The sequence below is a fragment of the Thunnus albacares genome, chromosome 1 (genome assembly GCF_914725855.1).
Source record: "Thunnus albacares chromosome 1, fThuAlb1.1, whole genome shotgun sequence".
NCBI classification, from domain to species: Eukaryota; Metazoa; Chordata; class Actinopteri; order Scombriformes; family Scombridae; genus Thunnus; species Thunnus albacares.
This window is the reverse complement of record NC_058106.1, coordinates 28,521,432-28,541,164: the sequence shown is the minus strand read 5'-3', so window position 1 is coordinate 28,541,164 and position 19,733 is coordinate 28,521,432. Positions and strand designations below refer to the sequence as shown.

General features: G+C 38.2%; 1 protein-coding gene across 3 annotated transcripts in view; it reads right to left on the bottom strand.

The window, feature by feature from the left end:
* The window catches only part of cdkl5 (cyclin-dependent kinase-like 5), a 47,555-nt gene that overhangs the window by 27,326 nt on the left and 496 nt on the right, over window positions 1–19,733 (bottom strand). For all 3 annotated transcript variants that reach the window (XM_044353163.1, XM_044353170.1, XM_044353179.1), the window contains exons 2-3: window positions 16,952–17,319; window positions 11,010–11,044 (exon numbers count right to left, since the gene is read on the bottom strand). In XM_044353163.1, coding sequence (XP_044209098.1) covers window positions 11,010–11,044; window positions 16,952–16,988 — 72 coding nt within the window. In that variant the 5' untranslated portion in view covers window positions 16,989–17,319. The remainder of the gene's footprint in view (window positions 1–11,009; window positions 11,045–16,951; window positions 17,320–19,733) is intronic.

Below are 19,733 nucleotides of genomic sequence, written 5' to 3'. Positions count from 1 at the left end.
AAAGAAAAAACACGCTAACAGATGTCTATACATACATATTGCAGGGATGTGACATCATATGTTTTTAGATGTCTAGCATGAGTCTAATGTCTGGCATATTTTTCTGACAAATAACAGTAATTTTATACATGCTAATAATATTGTGTGAATCCTCTGTGCTGCTCTTTTCTTAAATGCAAATGTTTCTTTTTGCTGAGTTAAAGTTACTGCTACTAGCTGCCATTTTTCACTGGAATTCCAATTGTCATGTTTGAACTAAAGCTGGCAGATGTCTCTCAATGTGTGTTGTGTCATAAAAACTGTCTCGTACAAACAAACATGAGAATGTCTGTTGTTTTCCAATTAAATTACAACATACAGACGAGTCTCCCTCTGTCCTCTGCTACTCTCGTGTCTTTGGTCGTTTCGTGTATGGAGGATTCAGACAACAGAGACGCCTCAGTGTTGACAAAGGTCACACAGTGAGGGGCTGCAAGCCACTGGCAGTGATATCTCTTACATAAGCCAATTGTTTGACTGAACATGCTTTTCACAAAGTGATCATTTTTATATGAATCTTATCCAGGACAGAGAAATGTAATTAAACAACATGGGTTTACAGCTCTGACAGCACTTGATCCAGAGAGTGGAGTAAAATTTTCCAGTGAAGGGAAGCATATCTGAATAGAAAATGGGGAGATTTACTGTTGTTTACCAAGCAAAACAAAAAACACACATACCAACACCCATACAGCGCATGTGACTCCAAGCTCTGTGGCAACAACTTGCAACTTGCAGTGTGCTGATGAATCTCATGCTAATGTGTAGGGGTGGGAATCTTTGAGAATCTCACATTATTCAATTCAGAATCGATTCTTGATTGAATGAATAGAAAATGGGGTGGTGGGGGGTAACTGGCATAACTGGCAGATAAGATAAATGGTCCGCAGCCACATTCATTAACTGCATTAATGAATTAATGTGAAAGCATCTTACAGTCTTCTGCCTGTATGAGAATAACAAAATGAGGGGGAGGCGGAGTGCTCTGCTATGTTGTTATTAACGTCAAGTCTCCAGCAGTGGAGAGCAGCCTCTCTGCTGCACCGTTAGCTCCGGGGAAAGGCATCGCTGTCTAACACGCTGAGCGGGTGCAGGGTTTTTGAGGTGAAACAGACTAAGCACCAACTTATTTTCTTCACCTCAGACTTGGTTTAAGTTGTTAAATGCTGCAGTGTGTGTTGGTCAGCTGGTCTTGTTTGTTATTGCTGAAGTTTGCTGCTCTGCTCTGCTAACATTAGTCTCTGACTTCAAATTCGTCTCGCAAAGGTAATTATTTACTCATTAAATCAAAAAATGCTTGCAACTGCTGCCTTTTGTGAAGATGAACTCTAGCATGTGCGTGCTGTAGACTGTCCAGGTGCTGTACTACCCTTGCAGTTGAGTTTCGCCTTTTCGTTCCATAAACATCACGTTATGAAGTAACATTCAGAAAATCGATTTTTCTGAATTGATGCAGAATTGTCCACGTCTGCATCGGGATGCATCTTAGAATCGATTTCCCCACCCCTACTCATGTGTAGTGTTACTGACCTCCACTGTTGAGTCAGCGCACCTATAAATAGCTTCAGGCTTGCTAATATTGGGCTGATGAAATGAGCAGGTCCAGATAAGATAAGGTCAACCACATATTTTTTAATATGTCTGTTCTTCTTCTTTTTGGTTTTAACGGCATTTGGCAACCAGTGTGTTTGCCTGTTCTGCTACTTCCTGTCCCAAAATACCGTAGCTATTCAATTTACAATACAATCAATAGAATGAATCCTTTTGAAATTTCTGTTGTACACAGTGACGTGTTATTGAATAACCAGTAAAAACCCTCAGCAGTTATCAAGTAAAGAGCACTACAGAAAACGGGGCTTTGCATTAGTTCTTCAGGTGGATCACATCAAAGATCGGCTGATCAGCTGACTCATTCATCCTCAGCATAAATTGACTCATTAATTCATCATCTGTTCGACTCATTAATTCATCACACCCCCTTGTCCCCCCGGCAGACGTCTTTGTGCGTGCCTTACATTTAAAGCTGGAGTGCGGTACTTTTACATATAAATGAACGTCTGTTACATTCAAGCCCTTGCCAAACGAGTTCACACAATGCTGATTAAGCCTATCACCACCAGGTTTTTCACAGTATACCAGAGTTTTTAATCTGGTGTCTGTGGCGACATTCCCGCGCTGTTGCACCGGTAGTGATGAGTTTTACGTCAACCAGCAATGATTGCTTTGCCAGAGCTGAAAGAGCTGAAGGGTGCCAATAGAGCATGTGCACCAGAGACATCCTCTGGCTAAACTGGCTAACTTTCAGTTTAGCCCGCTGCTAACTTGAGGGATAACATAATTTAATCGTGCAGTTCCTCTAGACTTTACAAATGTTTGGAGTGAATAGATCAAATTCTGATATTGAAACGAGTCATTTCACGGGGGGCTGTGACGCTCAGAACAATTTACCACTGTCTTACAGCCACAACAGTAGTGACTGGAACCGGCTCACGCATGAACTCATAGAACTGTAGTTACATCCAGGTAAGTACTATTTACTCTCACTGCCAGAAGGGGGAAACAGAAGCTCCGCACTGTTGGTTTAGGGAGCGTAAAGTAAGAATTTCATTGAACAGTCCAACTGACTGTTCTCTGTGCATATGACAATGAAGATTTTATTTAATTGATTGATTTTCCACCAAATCTGACTGTATAGTCAAGAAAAAAAGTGTTCATAGTGTGCCTGTGTGCCATTTTAATATAAGGCCTGTGTTATTAGCCAACAGTTACAGTTACAGTTATTTTCATCATGCATTAATCTACTGTGCGAATACTTTTTTTTTGAGTAATCAAAACTGTATCTAGAGTCTCTTCCAACTGCTAATTTTGTTTTACCAGTTTTTAACAGTCAAAATTAACATTCAGTTTGCAAAGGTGTGAAACAGAGAAAACCAAGCAAATCCTCACAGTGAGGATCTGCAACCAGCAAATATTTCTTTTTTTTTTTTACTTGCCCAAACTACTTAAACAATTATTCAATTATCAAAAGAGTAGCTGATTATGTTTCTATTGATAAACTAATTAATTAACTAGTTTCAACTCTACATTACAGCATAGCGGTGAGAGATACTGTATAGGAACCAGGAAATACTGGCTAGCGTGTAGGTTGTGCTATTGTCACTCCCAAAACACAAATTCAAGATAACACATAAGCCTCCATACACACACCCACATACGCTAATACAACACTTGCATAAAGTGGCAGAACATTGCATAAACGCTGGCACACATTTGTTTGGCTAATTAAATGGTCCTTCAAACGCATACCGTACTGTAAAGTATACATAATTTATACATGCACATTTTAAATGTATTTCATTGCTTGTTAGTACAGTCAGAGTCTCTACTGAGTCACCTGGTTGGGTTTTAACCCAGTGCTCAGAGTCTCCAACCCCATCTTCCCATGATTTCTTCAACCATATACAGGTATATAACAACCATATAACAGGGTGACCCATTTACCATCAGCATAGTCTCCGTATTCAATGCCTCCCTCTGCACCTCCTCCTCTCCATCACACACACACACACACACACACACACACACACACACATTGCTTCTCTCTCTCTTTTGCCCTCCTTCCAGCTGAGAAAAGTAAAAATAACTGCTCTCTTACAGCAAAGCTAAAAAGCTTTTATTACCATGGTCTGGTTCTCTGGCTCTACATGTGAAAATGAATCCCCTACACTGTTATACAAGTGGAGAACATGTCACATGTCACTTCTTAGTAACTTTGCGCAACAGAAAGGATACCTGGTTTAACGTAACTACATTTTGATGGTAGGTATTTACATTTTTATGATGTGAAAAATTGCAGAAATTGCTCCATAGAATCAAAAGGAGATTAAGAGGGAAAAATTAACAATAAGGAAACAATAACTACTGTTGCAGTGCTGATTCAATTACCTAAAATGTTACTGGCTCGGTTTACTTGAGCTGTGGTACACACACAAAAACAGTTTACAGAGTAACGAGGTCAGATGTTTTTGAACACAAGGGCACAGTTTTAAAATGTGATGGCTAATTTTTATAGTCACAGCGTTAATGGGCAGGTAGTGTAATGTAGTTTTATCAGAACTTTTTGTTGGAAACTGCTTCCTATATGGGGTTGATGAGAACTGTGAATCTAAAGAATACTGTAAACATGCAAGCTGTAAAACCACAACAACAAGCTAAAATATCTTACAGAGTTGCAGAGCTGTATCTTTAAGGAAGTATTAGAATGTTTTGACATTTTGGTTGTTTGACTGTAGATTAATTTAACTCTTAATGAGTTGAGAGATGGCTCCAGGATGTGGGAAGCCTAGCTTATATGGATAATATAATATGGAAGCAGAAGGAAACAGCCAGCCTTCACCAAAAGAGGAAAAATACTTTTAAAAATTAAAAAAAAAAATTATCTTAGCTTACTAGCTCGCAAACAATACATCCAGGAGTTACTTGTGCTTTTTTCACAGCAGGCAACTTCACAACGGAGACAGGACTGGATGTGCTGCATGTGGTCACCTGGCCTAACTGCTGTTAGTAAGTAAATTGCTCCTACAACATGTGAACTGGTTTTTAATTTCATTTTTTTCTGTTTCTGTGTGTATAACCTACAAACTGTAAATAAGAAAACTTTGAAGAGCACACATTTGACCTAATGCTAGGTTTTTAACCCTGAGTCTGAGTGTTTTTTTTCACTGTTTCTGCCCTGATGAAGATCCTGTGAGGTCGAAACCATTCTGCTAAATAAAGATTTTGAATATAAATTCTCTCCTTGCTCTTCCTGAAGAGTTTTCCTTTCTGTTATAAAATTAATATTATTTGAAAAAGCAAACAAGCAATATTGTAATGCCCCTCTGACCACCCCAAAAAGTTGTAAAAATGTACTTTTAAACAGCCATTCTTTTAAAAATTGAGCTTTGCTGTTTAAAAATGATGTGCACAACTGACTGCAAATAAAATCAAAGAAAATTAAACTGGTAAAACTTAAAGAATATATATTCTGTATTTTTTTCTTCTTATGTAAATCATATAATTATATACTATAGAAACCATAGAAAACCACAAGTATTAATTATAGGCTACTCATATTGTAACACTACAACTGAAGAGAAAGCTGTACTGTATAGTTTCAGCTGTTGGACACATGCTATCCACTGACCTTGCAGCCACCATCCTTTGTGTTTAGACAGATTAGTCATCTGTGCAGGTAGATGCGGCTAACTCTGCAAACATGCAGACATGAAGAGATTCTGAATCTCCTCCATCAAAAATTATATTAAATTACAATTACAGAATGATTTAAAATGTGTAAGAAATGAATAATGCAGGATTAGTTCATGGTTTATGTTGATGTTTATATGAATATGTTTGTTCCTCTCTGAACTACAGACACATTTGCCTCACAAATGACACTTATCTTTAGCCAACAAAGACCTTAATCAGAGCACAAACACTTAACATGTAGCGTTCCCCACACGACAGACATCTTTGGAAGATGAGACGAGGGAAATGTGACAACAAATTGCCACATTCACAGTCAGCTGCATTCTGCATCTTAACACATCCTATTATGCAGATTGTCCTTTAGTTTAGCCCTTATGTGCCTCTTTGTGGTTGCAATTTCCTCTCTCGGCCCGCCATGTACTGCTTACCATGTCATTTTGTTCATGGCTCCAGATTGCAAGCACTTGCATACTTAAAATTTCACTCAATGTACTGTATATAATTTATGGCTCTTTTAAAATTTTCATGAAGCATAGCGTTGAGAGAACTTGCGTTCAAGGGGCAAACGAAGGGTCTAAAATGAAAGAAACATGCACAAATGGCACATATAGGAAAAGGGACCATGGAGCAAACACTAAGCACTCACACTAAACCATTTTAAATAACACAGTTTTAAATTCAGTGACACAAACTCATACTGGTTTCACCCCAGTTCAATTAGAATTTCCTCTATTATATATAAGCCTATAATAACCTAGATTTGTTTGCTATCAAGCACAGGATGTTTGATGAGATTTCTACATATGCTCTGCAAGAAACAATAATGATGTCAAAAAATGGAAAAGAGTTACTCTTTCTGAATGTAAATGCTCTCTGAGAAACATATTAGGACGGCAGCAGCATTAAACATTTAAACAATTTCTTTCCGCCTCCTCTGTCTCCTCTATTGTTGATTCCACTGCTACTTCTCACTCCTCCTGCTCCTGTCTCGCTCTACGTTTGGAGTCAGGAGTTTTTTGGAGCAATATATTATGTTCAGAAATGTGGTGACAGAAAGAAAACAATGAGACTCACTGGTCTAACTGGCCACACCTGCTGTCATGACTCTACATTATCTACAAGAACTGTGATGATCTAAAATAGCATTGCATATCTAGGATTACTTTTACCACTGAGTATTTTGAGAGTTTGAGGAAAAAAGGATGCTGATTTTTTTTTATCCTCCTATTTCCTACCTGTGAAGTATATTCACTATATTGTTTTTGGAAGTAGTGGCGGTAAAGTTTAGAGGTTTAGTTGAAACCTTGTTCTATAATAAAACTATTCTCCACTTCTGATTTCATTTCTAATGTTTTTTATTAAGATTTATCAAGCACAACGTGTCATTTTAGTAGTAGCCGCATTGTCGATGGGTCACCTTTACAGTAACTGTTCCTCTCACTCAGATTAAATCCGTCGTTAACATCATTTTATTAATGAGGCCTTGAATACAGGTGATAATAATAGCTGCTCTAATCTGCCTTTAACCCCGTTCCTGTCTCATCAAAGCAGATTATCAGTTTAGTGTTTAAATCACAACAAAGTTGATTGATTCCATGTTGTTTTAGTTAATTTGAGATTTTTTGCTAAGTGTGTGAACATAGTCACTCATGAATCCTGTCACTTTTTTGTAGCTTTAAATGTACAGTTAAAACATCACCCCTCAACACCACAAAGACAAAATGACTAACAATTACAACCAAAGATGGAATATCTTTGATTTACCAGCCATCCAACATCCAACAGTCAGTCTGGCAAAAACATCCATGAACCAACCTTATTTTATGTAAAAATCTGAATGAAAAGATGAATAGAAAACACTGGACACTAAAAACAAACTGTCTACTTTGGGAGGTTGTGGTCTGGTCAGCTGCTGAATGTACTGCAGCATTTTCATAGAAGTGGAGAGTTTGTGGACTGGACAGGACTTTGGATGGTATTGGTGAGACTTGAAGATTGATTGATGAAGTGCTAGATAAATTGCAGGTTTTTATTTTTAACCAGGTTATTTAAAAGGCTACAAGGTTCATGTCATAGGTGGGATTTTCCTGTTTTGCTGCAACCAGTAGCACTTATAGTATATAGAAAACAATTTGGATCAGTTATTTAGGGCTGCTACATTTATTTATTAATTTAGTAGGTAATATTGAAGTAAGTTCGTAAAAAGCAGTTTACATTTTCACTTGAAGTATGATTAAGCAATAAAAAGTTTTAGACTTAGTTTTATAATTTAGACAAGAGCAAAGTTACTGTAACTTTTGAGAAATTAATAAGTTGAATTCATGAGAAATAAAAACACTTTTTATTTTCAATTTGAGCTACTATTTGAACGTGGGGGAAAATGTAACATTCAATATGTAATGATTTGCTTTCATTCAAATTCACAATGTATAAGCACAACCTGCCGGGCCTTGCACTCCAGTGGGGATGTTTCTATAATGCACTGTCTGTCTGACCTGCATGCACAATAAACAAAAAAGGCTACTATTACTCTCTTTGCTAACATAAAATGGAGAAAACTAGTGAGCTGTGCTGAACAGATAATCATGACACCAAACCAAGAAGAAAGTTTGGAAGCATTTCGAAATCTACTCCGTAGATGGAAAAATCGTGAATGAAGGTAAGACTGTTGACTTCGTAAAATCCAATGGCCTCACAGTAACGTTATCTTGTCACTTGAGTCAGTCCAATAAATAAATAGCTTGCCACTTAAAGGACATTTTGTGTGTCATGTGTACGCATTTTAAGCTTTTCACGTGTCATTTTCAACATGTCATTGGTTAGGTTTAGGCACAAAAACCACTTGGTTAGGGAAAGATCATGGCTTGAGTTAAAATAATCAGTAAATTGTGATAAAAATGTTCCAACTTGATGGTAAAAATGTCCCGTTTAATGGCAGTAAAATGCCTGACGTGACAGTAAAAATGCTTTAGCAACTTTTTGCCAACTATCTATCCATCCACCCAACCGCCTCCTCCCAATAAGCCAAAATCACCTCATAAAAGAAAAGAAAGTCACACTATATTGACGTAAGTAAGTAAGTAAACTTTATTTATAAAGCGCCTTTCAAAACCAGAGTTACAAGGTGCTTTACAATGCAAATAAAACAAGAGAGAAATAAAATAGAATAGTCACCTGAAATGCGTCACTTCCCCTGTCAGTCAAACACAACTATAGGTCCCTTTTAGAGATTGAATTTACCACCTAAATGGTGTGAAATGACACAGAAAAAGCAAAAAATGCGTAGTGATAACATGCGAGATGACATAAGAAATTGGTGGGCTATTCATACGTAACTTGGTGAGACCAGGCTGGCCAGTCAACATCAATTCAACAATGTAGTTTAGGATTAGGTTACATGGGTTGCGTTCAAATTAATTTGAAAAATATTAGTTCTCTATCATCCGAACTGAACTTTTTTGAAAAAGTGAAAGCTCTGCTCTGACACGACTGCTTATTGTAGCTAAAGTTAGCTAATGTTAGCCAACTTTAGACAGATATGTCTACACAACTGACAATACTGAGTCAGTTCACTGACTTTATGACTCTACTTGTGCCATTAGTGCAATACTTTTAGGATTTACCATTATCCAAGAATTGTCACTTGTGGCCACAGTGGCCACCACTTAGCAAAAGTTAAAGGTTTCCATGTAAATGCAGTACAAATTGTAATCAAATTTACAGAAAACTGTCAAAAGAAAATTCTAATTAATGTGTGTTTCCATCCACTGTTGTTATGCAAATATCTGGAGGTCGGTTGTAGAGATAAACAGCTGATGGCACTGATTTTCCAGTTGGGGCCATTAAACAATTGCAGAAGAAGAGGGCACAACAAGACATAATGACAAAATTAAAAGAGCGCTAGTCAAATCTCAAACAGTGGAAAACAATACAGACAACATGATGGAAATACTGTATTCATGTTAGTTTCATGTATTCATTTGAGGAACAGTTTCCTCATTGCTCCACACAGATCTGATGTATCATCAGGTGCTAAATCTGTTTCAATTGCACTTTTACTTTTATCGACACACCAACTTTTCAACCTCAGCCAAGCATAAAACGTTTTTTTTTGCAATGAGATTGTCTTGAATTTTCTGCATTTTCACACATTTTTTTTTTTAACTGCAAAACGAAAATGCGAATAAAAACAGTTGGATGTAAAGCTCCTACAGTCTAGCTGAGAACTGAAACAAATAAAACAGTACGAGAGACAGGTTGATGAATATCAACTTTTCTTAGCTTTCATAAGAGTTTTAAAAGTTTTAAAATGCACCAAGCAACTTTAGGATTTGCAAGTCATAGCACACCACAGGTTGAAAACATTGCCTTTGCTTTCCATTGCAGAGAAATGTGAAGTAAAGAAAGATGTTACAGCAGTACATGAGCTGGGAACCATGCAGTCAGGTATGGTAGGCTCTGTCAGATGAGTCATATCAGCAGGCCTTGCTTTCATGCATACCAAATACATTAATGGCATGAATATGAATACTTTCTGAAGCGCCACTGTTAGAACGGACATTAAACGCAATTCATGCATACAGTGTGACATAAAACCATATAAGAGAGTAGGTCAGTAACATGTGACTGAATTTTACGAGTTTGCACATCACCAGCAACTGGTGACATTAAAATGTCCCATCAGCCATATTTTTGGAATCCAGCCACCAAACAGTTTTGTGTTAACCCACTATTCATCTCTCTAGTTGCAGTTTAGAAGTCCCAGAAACACTATTGTTCATGCCATTTATAATCAATTAAAATCTTCCAATGAATATGAGGAAACAGGTTATTCAATATTGTAAAGTAACATCATATTTCCCACTAGTTGATGCAGATGTGATTGTTGGTTTCATTTTTCTATGATTTCAGACTCTCAGTGATAATAAACGTGAACACAAAAACCTCAAATCATGCTAATGCAAACCATAAATTATCTAATGCCAACAAATATCACCTGCCCACCATCCAGGACTTGTACACCTCTAGAGTCAGGAAATGGGCAGGAAAAATCACTGCAGACCTGGACATGACCTGTTCCAACTTCTCCCCTCTAGTAGGCGCTACAGAACACTGTACACCAAAACTACTAAACACAGGAATAGCTTCTTTCCTCTCGCCGTCACACTTATGAACAGTTAACTCAGTCGCTGTGCAATAACACCACCACTTGTAACACTATACCAACAAATAATATATATTTATTTTAGTTTAAAATACAAAATGTGCAATATACATATATACATATCATTCATTACTGTATATATATTTGAGCAGGCTGTATATACTGCACATAACCGCCTACTGTATGTAAATGAAGTTATCATTTTTTTACCTATTCAGTAGCACTCCTTGCACTCTTCACACCTTTGCACTATCTGTTTACAGTTTACAGAAACAGGTTCACCTGTATATAGATATTGTATGTCATTGTTAACTTGTTGTTTCTATATGTATGTATCTATTTTTTCACCCAGTTGCTTGTACATAATAGTGATATGTTTATGTTTCATCATCTTTGTTCGGCTTGTTGTCCTTGTGTATCTTTCCTAAGATCATTGTGTGTGACTACATTGTGAGCCACCAGAAATCAAATTCTTTGTATGCGTAAATATATTTGTCCAATATAGGTGATTGTGATTGTGATGTTAGACCTACAGGAATGAGAAATGTCGTCTTACCTTATGCCTGCACTTAAGCACCACTCCATATGCTCCTGGACAGAGAAACAGAGAGAAGGGCACAAAAGATCAATAAAAAGTGAGACTGAGATGTGCTTTTAGGTTTCAACATCTTAATTATGTTTTGGCCTCCCAATCCAAACCTTGGACAAACATGTTCATAAAAAAAACAAAAAAACAAGTGCAAGTGCAGTAGGTGAGAACAACCAGAGAAACAACAGCTAATAGGTGAGGCGGAGCGGAGGCATACGCACTCTCCCACACACTCAGCACACATATGCCTTTACCTTTGACAACTAACACACACACACACACACACACACACACACACACACACACACACACACACACACACACACGCAAACACACACACACAGTGTCCCTGTGTCTTAGCACGTCATGTTCTCTGTTGATCTTCCATATGTAAGATGCCAGGGCTTCAGCTATAAAGCTGTTTCTTGCATGTTTCACAACAGGACATTTTGATATTAATTGATTTCCACATTTTGTAAACTGTTTTAACTGCCATTCAAATCACATGTGCAACTTAAGGTTAGGTAAGGACTGATTATCCATTTAATTTCCACTTTCAGTTTCTATGTTTAATTCAACTGAGCAAGACAACAACAAACAAATCATCCCATATGAAGGAATACGTCTCCCTAATACACCCTCTTGCTTTTACCAATGCACCTCCCTTGTGCCAAATATTACCTGACAATGACAAAACAGTGACATGCAACATGCTGTTTAACATGCAAGATAAAATCTTGTTCAAAGTCTTGTTAAATGTCTGATACATTGCAACACACAGACAAACAAGCAAACAAATATATAGCCCTGCTTATGCCAATCAGTGCAATATAGACATTATAACTGAGTGTTGGCGTGCATTATTCCCTCAGCTTTGTCAAAATCAGTGATATTGTGTGTGATGGACAGATGATTGGAGTGAGGAATGAGTGAAGCCCCTCCCTCAAATTTGAAAATTGAAATAATCTTGAGGACTGAATTTATACAGTCAATCATGTAATAGTTCTCATCTCACAGTTGGCTCAGAGCTTATATTTAACATTAAGGCTTTTAGAGGTAAAAAAAAACGCTTTTACAATTTTCTACATTTACAATGGTGACAGGCGGTTGGAGCACTTCCCAAGGCTTTGGATGAACATGAAAGGTACAAGATGCGTACATAAAATTTAAAGCTGCTATAATAAAACTGTTTATATTAACAATGGATCAAATGACTATTCATCAAATGAAAAGTGTTGCTCGGAGTGACAAACCCACGGAGAATTATCACCCCACTCTACAGTTTCCCTCAGCTCTTCAGAGAGTTTCAGTATCTGTTAAGTTATTGTTTTGGCCCTGTTTTAGTTTACTCTCACCACTCTCACCAGCTTCATTTTCAGCCACAGCAGGCAGCTATTTTCATCAAAATAGCTCTAAAAGCCAACTGCACACTATCTGCCCGGCACCAAACAGCAGAGAAACAAAATTAGTCACTAGCTAGTGAACAAAGTGGAGCATTTAATGCTTAAGAACGAGACATTTGTCTCATGAGTTACTGAAGATCAACAAAGAGCTAAAGTAAATATTGAACTTACATTGTTGCTCTGTATCTGTTGGATATGTATAAGCAAGTGATAATATGTCAATTTTGTGTTCACAGCTTGTTTCTGCCGCCCCCAACTGACCAAAAACTTGATTAATGCACGTTAGAGGAGGATTTGTCAACTACGACTCCAAGGGAGCATTTCTGTAAGTAAAATCCAATAACTCAGCATATAATTCTTTTGTGTGCTAACACTTGGCTGAAGCTGAAGATTACGCTTTGTAGAAACCCGATAATACAGTCGAGGTTTAAACCAGAGCTCTTTTCAAATTCTGGGTTAATTCTGAAAGAATGCAACAACGTGTTTTGTTGTTTTGAAGTTGTTTTGTTCTCTAAGTTGTTTTGTTCCTAATTGCAGCAACAAAATGTTCTGAATTTGGTACAGCTCTGATTTGCACTTCTGGCTTCTTCTCCATAGCAGCGTTGGCTGAGGTTCAGGGATATTGCTTTATTTAGAGGCATGCATTAAATTGATGGAAAAGACATGAAATGTCAGGAACAATCCTGAAATAATTCAAACTAATAACCATAACATAAACCTGTTAAGTTATCCAGAGTGTTTATGTATCCAAAAACACTGAGGATATTATTTAAAGAAAACTTTCAAACGTGATATATAAATAACTAATTGTTCTACAAACAAAAAGTTATGCCACCAGAATAATTTTACAAGATGCTATAATCACAAAAACATGTAAAAGCTGAAGATTACGCTTTGTAGAAACCTGATAATACAGGACGGCTGTGGCTAAGGAGGTAGAACGGGTCATCCACTAATTGAAAGATCAGTGGTTCGGTCCCCAGCTCCTTCAGTACGCATGTCGAAGTGTCCTTGGGCAAGATACTGAACCCCAAATTGCTCCTGATGGCTGCGCTGTGTGTGTGAATGGGTGAGCATAGAAACATTGTGGGGCGCTTTGGATAGAAAGTGCTCTATCGCTCTTGAGGAGCAGGTTGGCACCTTGCGTGGCAACCTCTGCCATCAGTGTATGAATGTATGGGTGAATGTTGGTATGTATTGAAAAGTGCTTTGAGTGGTTGATAAAACTAGTGAGGTGTTATATAAATGTAGTCCATTTAAAAGGTAAGTAAAAAAAAAAACATTGCAGTTGTTTTAAAACTTTGATCGTCTAACTTCAGTTCTTTTGGTTTCTAACTTTTTGATTAATGTACAATGACAAGCACTGATGTAGAACAGTTAGTGAGAATTATGAACAGTACAATAAACACTTGGTTACTCTGTCCTCTCACATTAGAGTGAAGCCACGGATGCATGTCAGTCCAGCTCACTGAAATCAGCCACAAATGATGCTGCTGACTGAAAGAAATAATGGCTGGATGGTTTGATATGTGAGGGACCTGTGTTTGGAACATTTGTAACCAGACTTAAAATTTGATCCTCATTTATTTCATTTTCTGACCAGCCATCAATGTTGTCACTGTTCCCATGAGGCAAGGGCTGGCCAGCCTCTTATTCTTCTTCAGATCTCACAAATACACAAAGGGCTTCAGTATTTTAGATGTTCAAGGGGAAAGTTACACTGTGAGGGGACTAATGATTTGGTCAGGAAAACCAAAATTTTAATTTTCCTTGGCTTAAAATTTGTTTAGATACTAAGTCTGAAAAAAATTATATAAGTGATGTTAAAAACAAACAGCTCATCGCTACCCATTGAAAATATTGTATCCTCAAATATAGTGATTTTTCAAATCTACTGAAGGATCTGCCTTCAACAAAATGACCAATAACGTTGTCTGACTGCCTTTCAAAATAACCGCTAACAGCCCTATCGACAGCATATGTTTTCTAAAATGCCCCCTGCAATATGATTAAAGTTTGCACAAAAACTGCGTTGTTAAAGTTAGGAAAAGATCATGGTCATGGTTAAAAGAAAACGGATATGGGAAATGAACAGTAGTCTCTCTCATGTCATGATTTTGTGATCCAACCATTCACCCCACCCTTCGCTAAGAAATTTTGCGGTAAAATACCGCCATGAAACTACCTTCATATTTGTTCCTGACAGACAAGAGTTAATAATTCAAATGGTCACTAGAGGTCGTAGTCAGGTAACATAACAGCCTGTCCTCACAACAGCATAGGTTGGAAATTCAGTTGGCAAAAACGACCTATAGTTACGTTTGAGTGACAGACGCCATCTAGTGGCCCCAGTAATTATGTCCAGATGACGTCCATATAAGGTGACAAATGTCCACATTCAGAGGTGGTGGGTTGGTTGGATGCAGGAGACTGCTGTTCGCTTCCCACTTCCAATCACAAGTGTCATGTTTCCAACCACGAGTCGGGAGAATTTTTAAAAAACCGTAACTACAATTGTTGTGGTGTTTACTATTGCCATGACGACGAAGGTTGCCTAACTAATGAAGTAGTAACTTTAACGTTTACACCTCATTTAAAGTGATCATATTAACCCAAACTGTAATATTTCCCAACCCTAACCAGGTGTTTTTTGTGCCTAAATCTAACCAGACCTTCACCACAGTGTTGGCATGCAATTAAAACATAATTATTTTTTAGGTATCGGCTGTGGCTACAGAACCGGTGCAATAATTTACCAACTTCTGACATGGAACTGGATTCCATGTCAGTAGTCCACAGGCTGTTGGTCTGGACTGGTAGTTTGTTGTATTGGTACGCACTCAACACAACACCGGACCTCTTGTAGACCATTATTATTATATGACATTCTTTACCGTCATGTTGGACATTTTAGTGCTATTAAATGACACATTCTTCTTGCATTTTACTGTTTTAACCCAAACCATGATCTTTCCCTAACCCTAACCAAGTCATTTTTGTGCCTAAACCTAACCATTTCAACCAAAACCATTCCTCCATTTTGAAACAACTTGAATTTGATCATGTGATCTTGTGCAATCAATACCAATGCACATGCCTATTAATTCCACACCAACAATTGCGTAATCTTGTTTAATTATGAACATGTGTTGAAACATAAACATAGCTCGTTTGAGTCATTTACCATACATTTTCAAATAAAAACCAGTATTCAAATAATAGCTACTACCAGTTACAGCCAATAAAACTCAAAACTGTCAATGAAATGAGTTTCATTGACAGTAACTTAACTGTTCTTTCAAAAGAGCAAAATGGAAGTAACTGGAAATAATTAATGAATAAAAAACAGTTTTTCCATAAGAGAAGAGAAAGATGCTGATAGAAGTAGTGCTGGAATTAGTGTAACATACATTATCAAGACAACAGGTAACCATGGAGGATGTTTTTAGTTTGCATCACCTGCAGATTAAAACAGCAGCAGATCAGGTAACAAGGAGGCTTCTTAATGAAATATGATAACTTACAAAACAGGGCTGATTAGGAATGAAGGCTTGGTTGTGTCTTCAATTTGCAAAAATAAAGGCTCTGTCTATTTCCCACAATCTGAGAATTCACAGTAAACAAATGACTCATGCTGTCGTCTTTCTTGTGAGGAAAGTCTTGAAGGATTACATACTTCTCTATGAGTTGAAAAAATCCTGCTGCTATGTGATGCCAACATTGATTTAACCCTTACATACTGTTCGGAACAAATCTGACCCATTTTTGACATTTGAAAGCAGTAAAATACACCTTAAATGACATTCTTTGAGTCTGAAATTTCATGACTTTTCCTTAAGTGGCCCAGAATATACAAAAATTGAAATATTTTAAAATCATTTATTATTATGATTGATGGTTTTAATGCTTATAATGGAACCTAATATTCAAAGATGTTGTTGCATCCCTCACTTTAAATAAAATTCATAGAAATAATTACAACGATTATGTTCTCCTGTTTCAGATCACATAAGATCATAATATACCATGATTGTTAAAGTATTTCCTCTATAAACAAATAGTGTCAAACCTAAAGAAAACACTCTCTGCTCTCTGAAACATTAATGAAGGATAAATCACCCATTTACTAATGACTGATATGATATACTGTATATGGACGCAAAATACATTTGTGGTTCAAAATTTGGTATAGAGACTAATTATAAAGGGATACTTGAGCCGGGTCAAAAATGACCCGCTCCATACTGTGAAGGGTCAGAATATGAACAGTATGTAAGGGTTAAAGACTTAATTTTGGCAACAGTGATGTGCAGGTTTCAGCTGGACAATATAAACTGCACCTCAGGCTGCTAAAACACCCAAATTCCCATGAAAAATATGAAGGACATGACCTCTGTGTCCTCAGTGGCCCCAATCACCACAATCAGAGTTTTAGGTTAACAACAGCACTTGGAGTCCTCACAATCTTAAAAGACGCAGTAAAATCTTGTGTGTAAAACTACCCACCTTCTCCCACAATGCCAAGAACTTCAAACTTATTCATCACATCACCGAGGGCGGGGGTTCCTCCAGCAGGTGAAACAAGCTGCTCTGGTTTTAGAAGGGAGGCTCCTGCTTTGACCGGCGGCGTACGGAGTGAACTGTAGAGTCTGGGAGAAATGTGGCAACCGTCTGACCACACCCCATCTTCATTCCTCTTCGACTTCAGCTTCTCTCTTCGTCACGCTACAACCCCTCTTCAAGCCTTACGCTTCTAAATGTCAGTTTCTTTTATTTATGGCTCAGACTCAAGTTGTTTCAGTTGACTCTCTTTTTATTCCATTTCTTGGGGTTGTCCTTCTTGTGCTCTTATCCAAACGTCCACACAGTCGTACCTGGAAGACCAAAAGCAAGCAAGGTGTTAAAATATGCTGTTGAAAGGTCTTTCCAAGGTCCAACTGACCATGATTTCTTGTGTAAGTAGCATGCTGGTGGTATCCCTAGCACAGATGGTGGCTAACTAGGACATGTAGATGTACAGAGAGGCAGCATTTCCTTGAGGACACATTTAAATCATGGATGACTTGCATGACTTCCACACACTCATCCTACCCCATCTATTCCCATCCCATCAGTCTCACATTCAACGTGAAGCTGAGGACGTGCTGCAAAGATGACAATCTAGACTGACTGGCAGCACTATTAAGGCATGCTTTGTAGTTCTTAGACAGCAGCGTGGCTCAAGGGATCCCTGTCAGTCGGTCAGTCCAGCACTTTGGTCCAGACTGAAATATCTAAGCAAATATTCGATGGGATTGCCATGAAATTTTGTACAGACATTCATGCTCCCTGGAGGATAAATTGTAATGGCTTTGGTGATCCCCTGACTTTTCATCTACTGACACAAGCAAACTTACCCAGTAAAATATCTCAATAAATATTGGATGTTTGCCATTAAGTTTGATATAGATGTTCATGGTTCCCATGGTTACTAAGTTTTGTGGATCCAAGTGAAATATCTCGAGAAATATTGGATGGATTGGTATGAATTCTGGTGGAATTTGGTCTCCCAGGACGAATTGTAGCTACTAATGTACACCATCATCAAGTCAAAATTTCTCTTTGTCCAATATTTTAGTTTATGACAAAACACCCACAAAACTAATGATATACTTTTTGTGATGTACTTTTTGTGCTAAATAGCACATTTTAGCGGGCTAAACTAAGATGGTTAACATGGTAAACAGCAGCATGTTAGCATTAGCAGTGTGAGCATGTCATGCTTGAATTACCATCTAGCTCAAAGCCTAAATACAGCATCACGGTGCCACTTGCATGGATGTAGACTGAGTCTTGTTTCTCTGCATTTTAAATTGTACCCACGGTGCAATTAACTGCAGCCCTCTGTTGCTGTCATACACAAAATGTTGAGCTGAATGTAAAAGAAAATGCTTGTCACAATAGTAATTGTTCCTGTGTGCTGAAATTGTTTATGTGCACTCCTCTTTTCCCCTTCAGTATCAACATTATTACATGCCTGTGCTAAACTATTTTGTTGTTTTGGGCAGGAAAAAAAATGCTCAGAATAATTATTTCCAAAGGCTCACAGCTCCTCCTGTCACAAATCCAAAAGTTGACCACGACTAATAAATGCCTCTTTTGTAATGTGAATGCTGTTGGATTGGAACCATCAAAGCTTCTCGCAGTGTCAGTCCAACTTAATTTGTATAACATTTGATTTATTCAGCCGTGCAAACACACTTTAATGTTGATTTGGCTCATGTGCCTGTGTGGGCGTTTTCCTATGCAGTGTACACTCCACACAGCTAAGTCTTTCCAGGGGAAGTGATAAGGTGGATGTTGAGGGCCATCCATGGCTCGTCATTTAAGGATATGGGGCTGCCACTGGGGAGTGATTATAGATCCATACTATCACGTCTAAAACGGCAAACATACCCTAAAAGCCTCCAACTGGAGCAGCCTGGGATGCATTATTTCCTGTTCTGAAGGAAAAATATTCCTAAAAAATGGATATAGATAAGCTGCTGCTTCTCCTGGCACCCGTCAGGCAGACAGCTGGTAAATGGAAATAAGGTTGGGGAAAACATCACTGTGAAAGTCCTGAAAATATTGATAGGATAGACTGAAATCTTGCAACAAACGCCTGTTGTGCACACATGCGAGGAGAAGCATGAGTTTGGGAGTATGGATTTAATAGCCAGGTGCGTGCGTCCGCGTGCACGAGAGAGAGAGAGAGCATGTGCTCGTGTGTGTGTGTGTGAGAGAGAGAGAGAGAGAGAGGTGAGAGACAGAAATAAGAGAGAGAGAGAGAGAGAGAGAGAGAGAGAGAGAGAGAGAGAGAGAGAGAGAGAGAGAGTAATGCTGCTCTCTGCACCGAAACTGCGTCTCTCTCATCGCTGCGTCGCGGAGCGCACCACCACCATCATTCCATCGCTGTCCACGCGTTTCTCAGCCTACACAGCAACCAGTGCATACATTATAACGTAGTCCACGGACCATGTTCACGACAGTGTTGCACAACAAGACCCACAAATAGCGTTTACTCATAATCAGACAGATTTTCACGCACGCACAAACCCCCCCCCCCCCCCCCCCCCCATAAAAGATAGAAAATGACCCATCACACCCAATCCATTATTAAACCAATGAACCCCCCCTTCTTTTTTTTTTACCTGCAGATGTGATGTGTCGCCTGTGTGAGGTGAGAAAGCTCAGTCTGTGAAGCATAGAGCATCATACCCATGAAAATGATGATGTGGGAAGACGAAGAAACATCATGTGGAGCGAC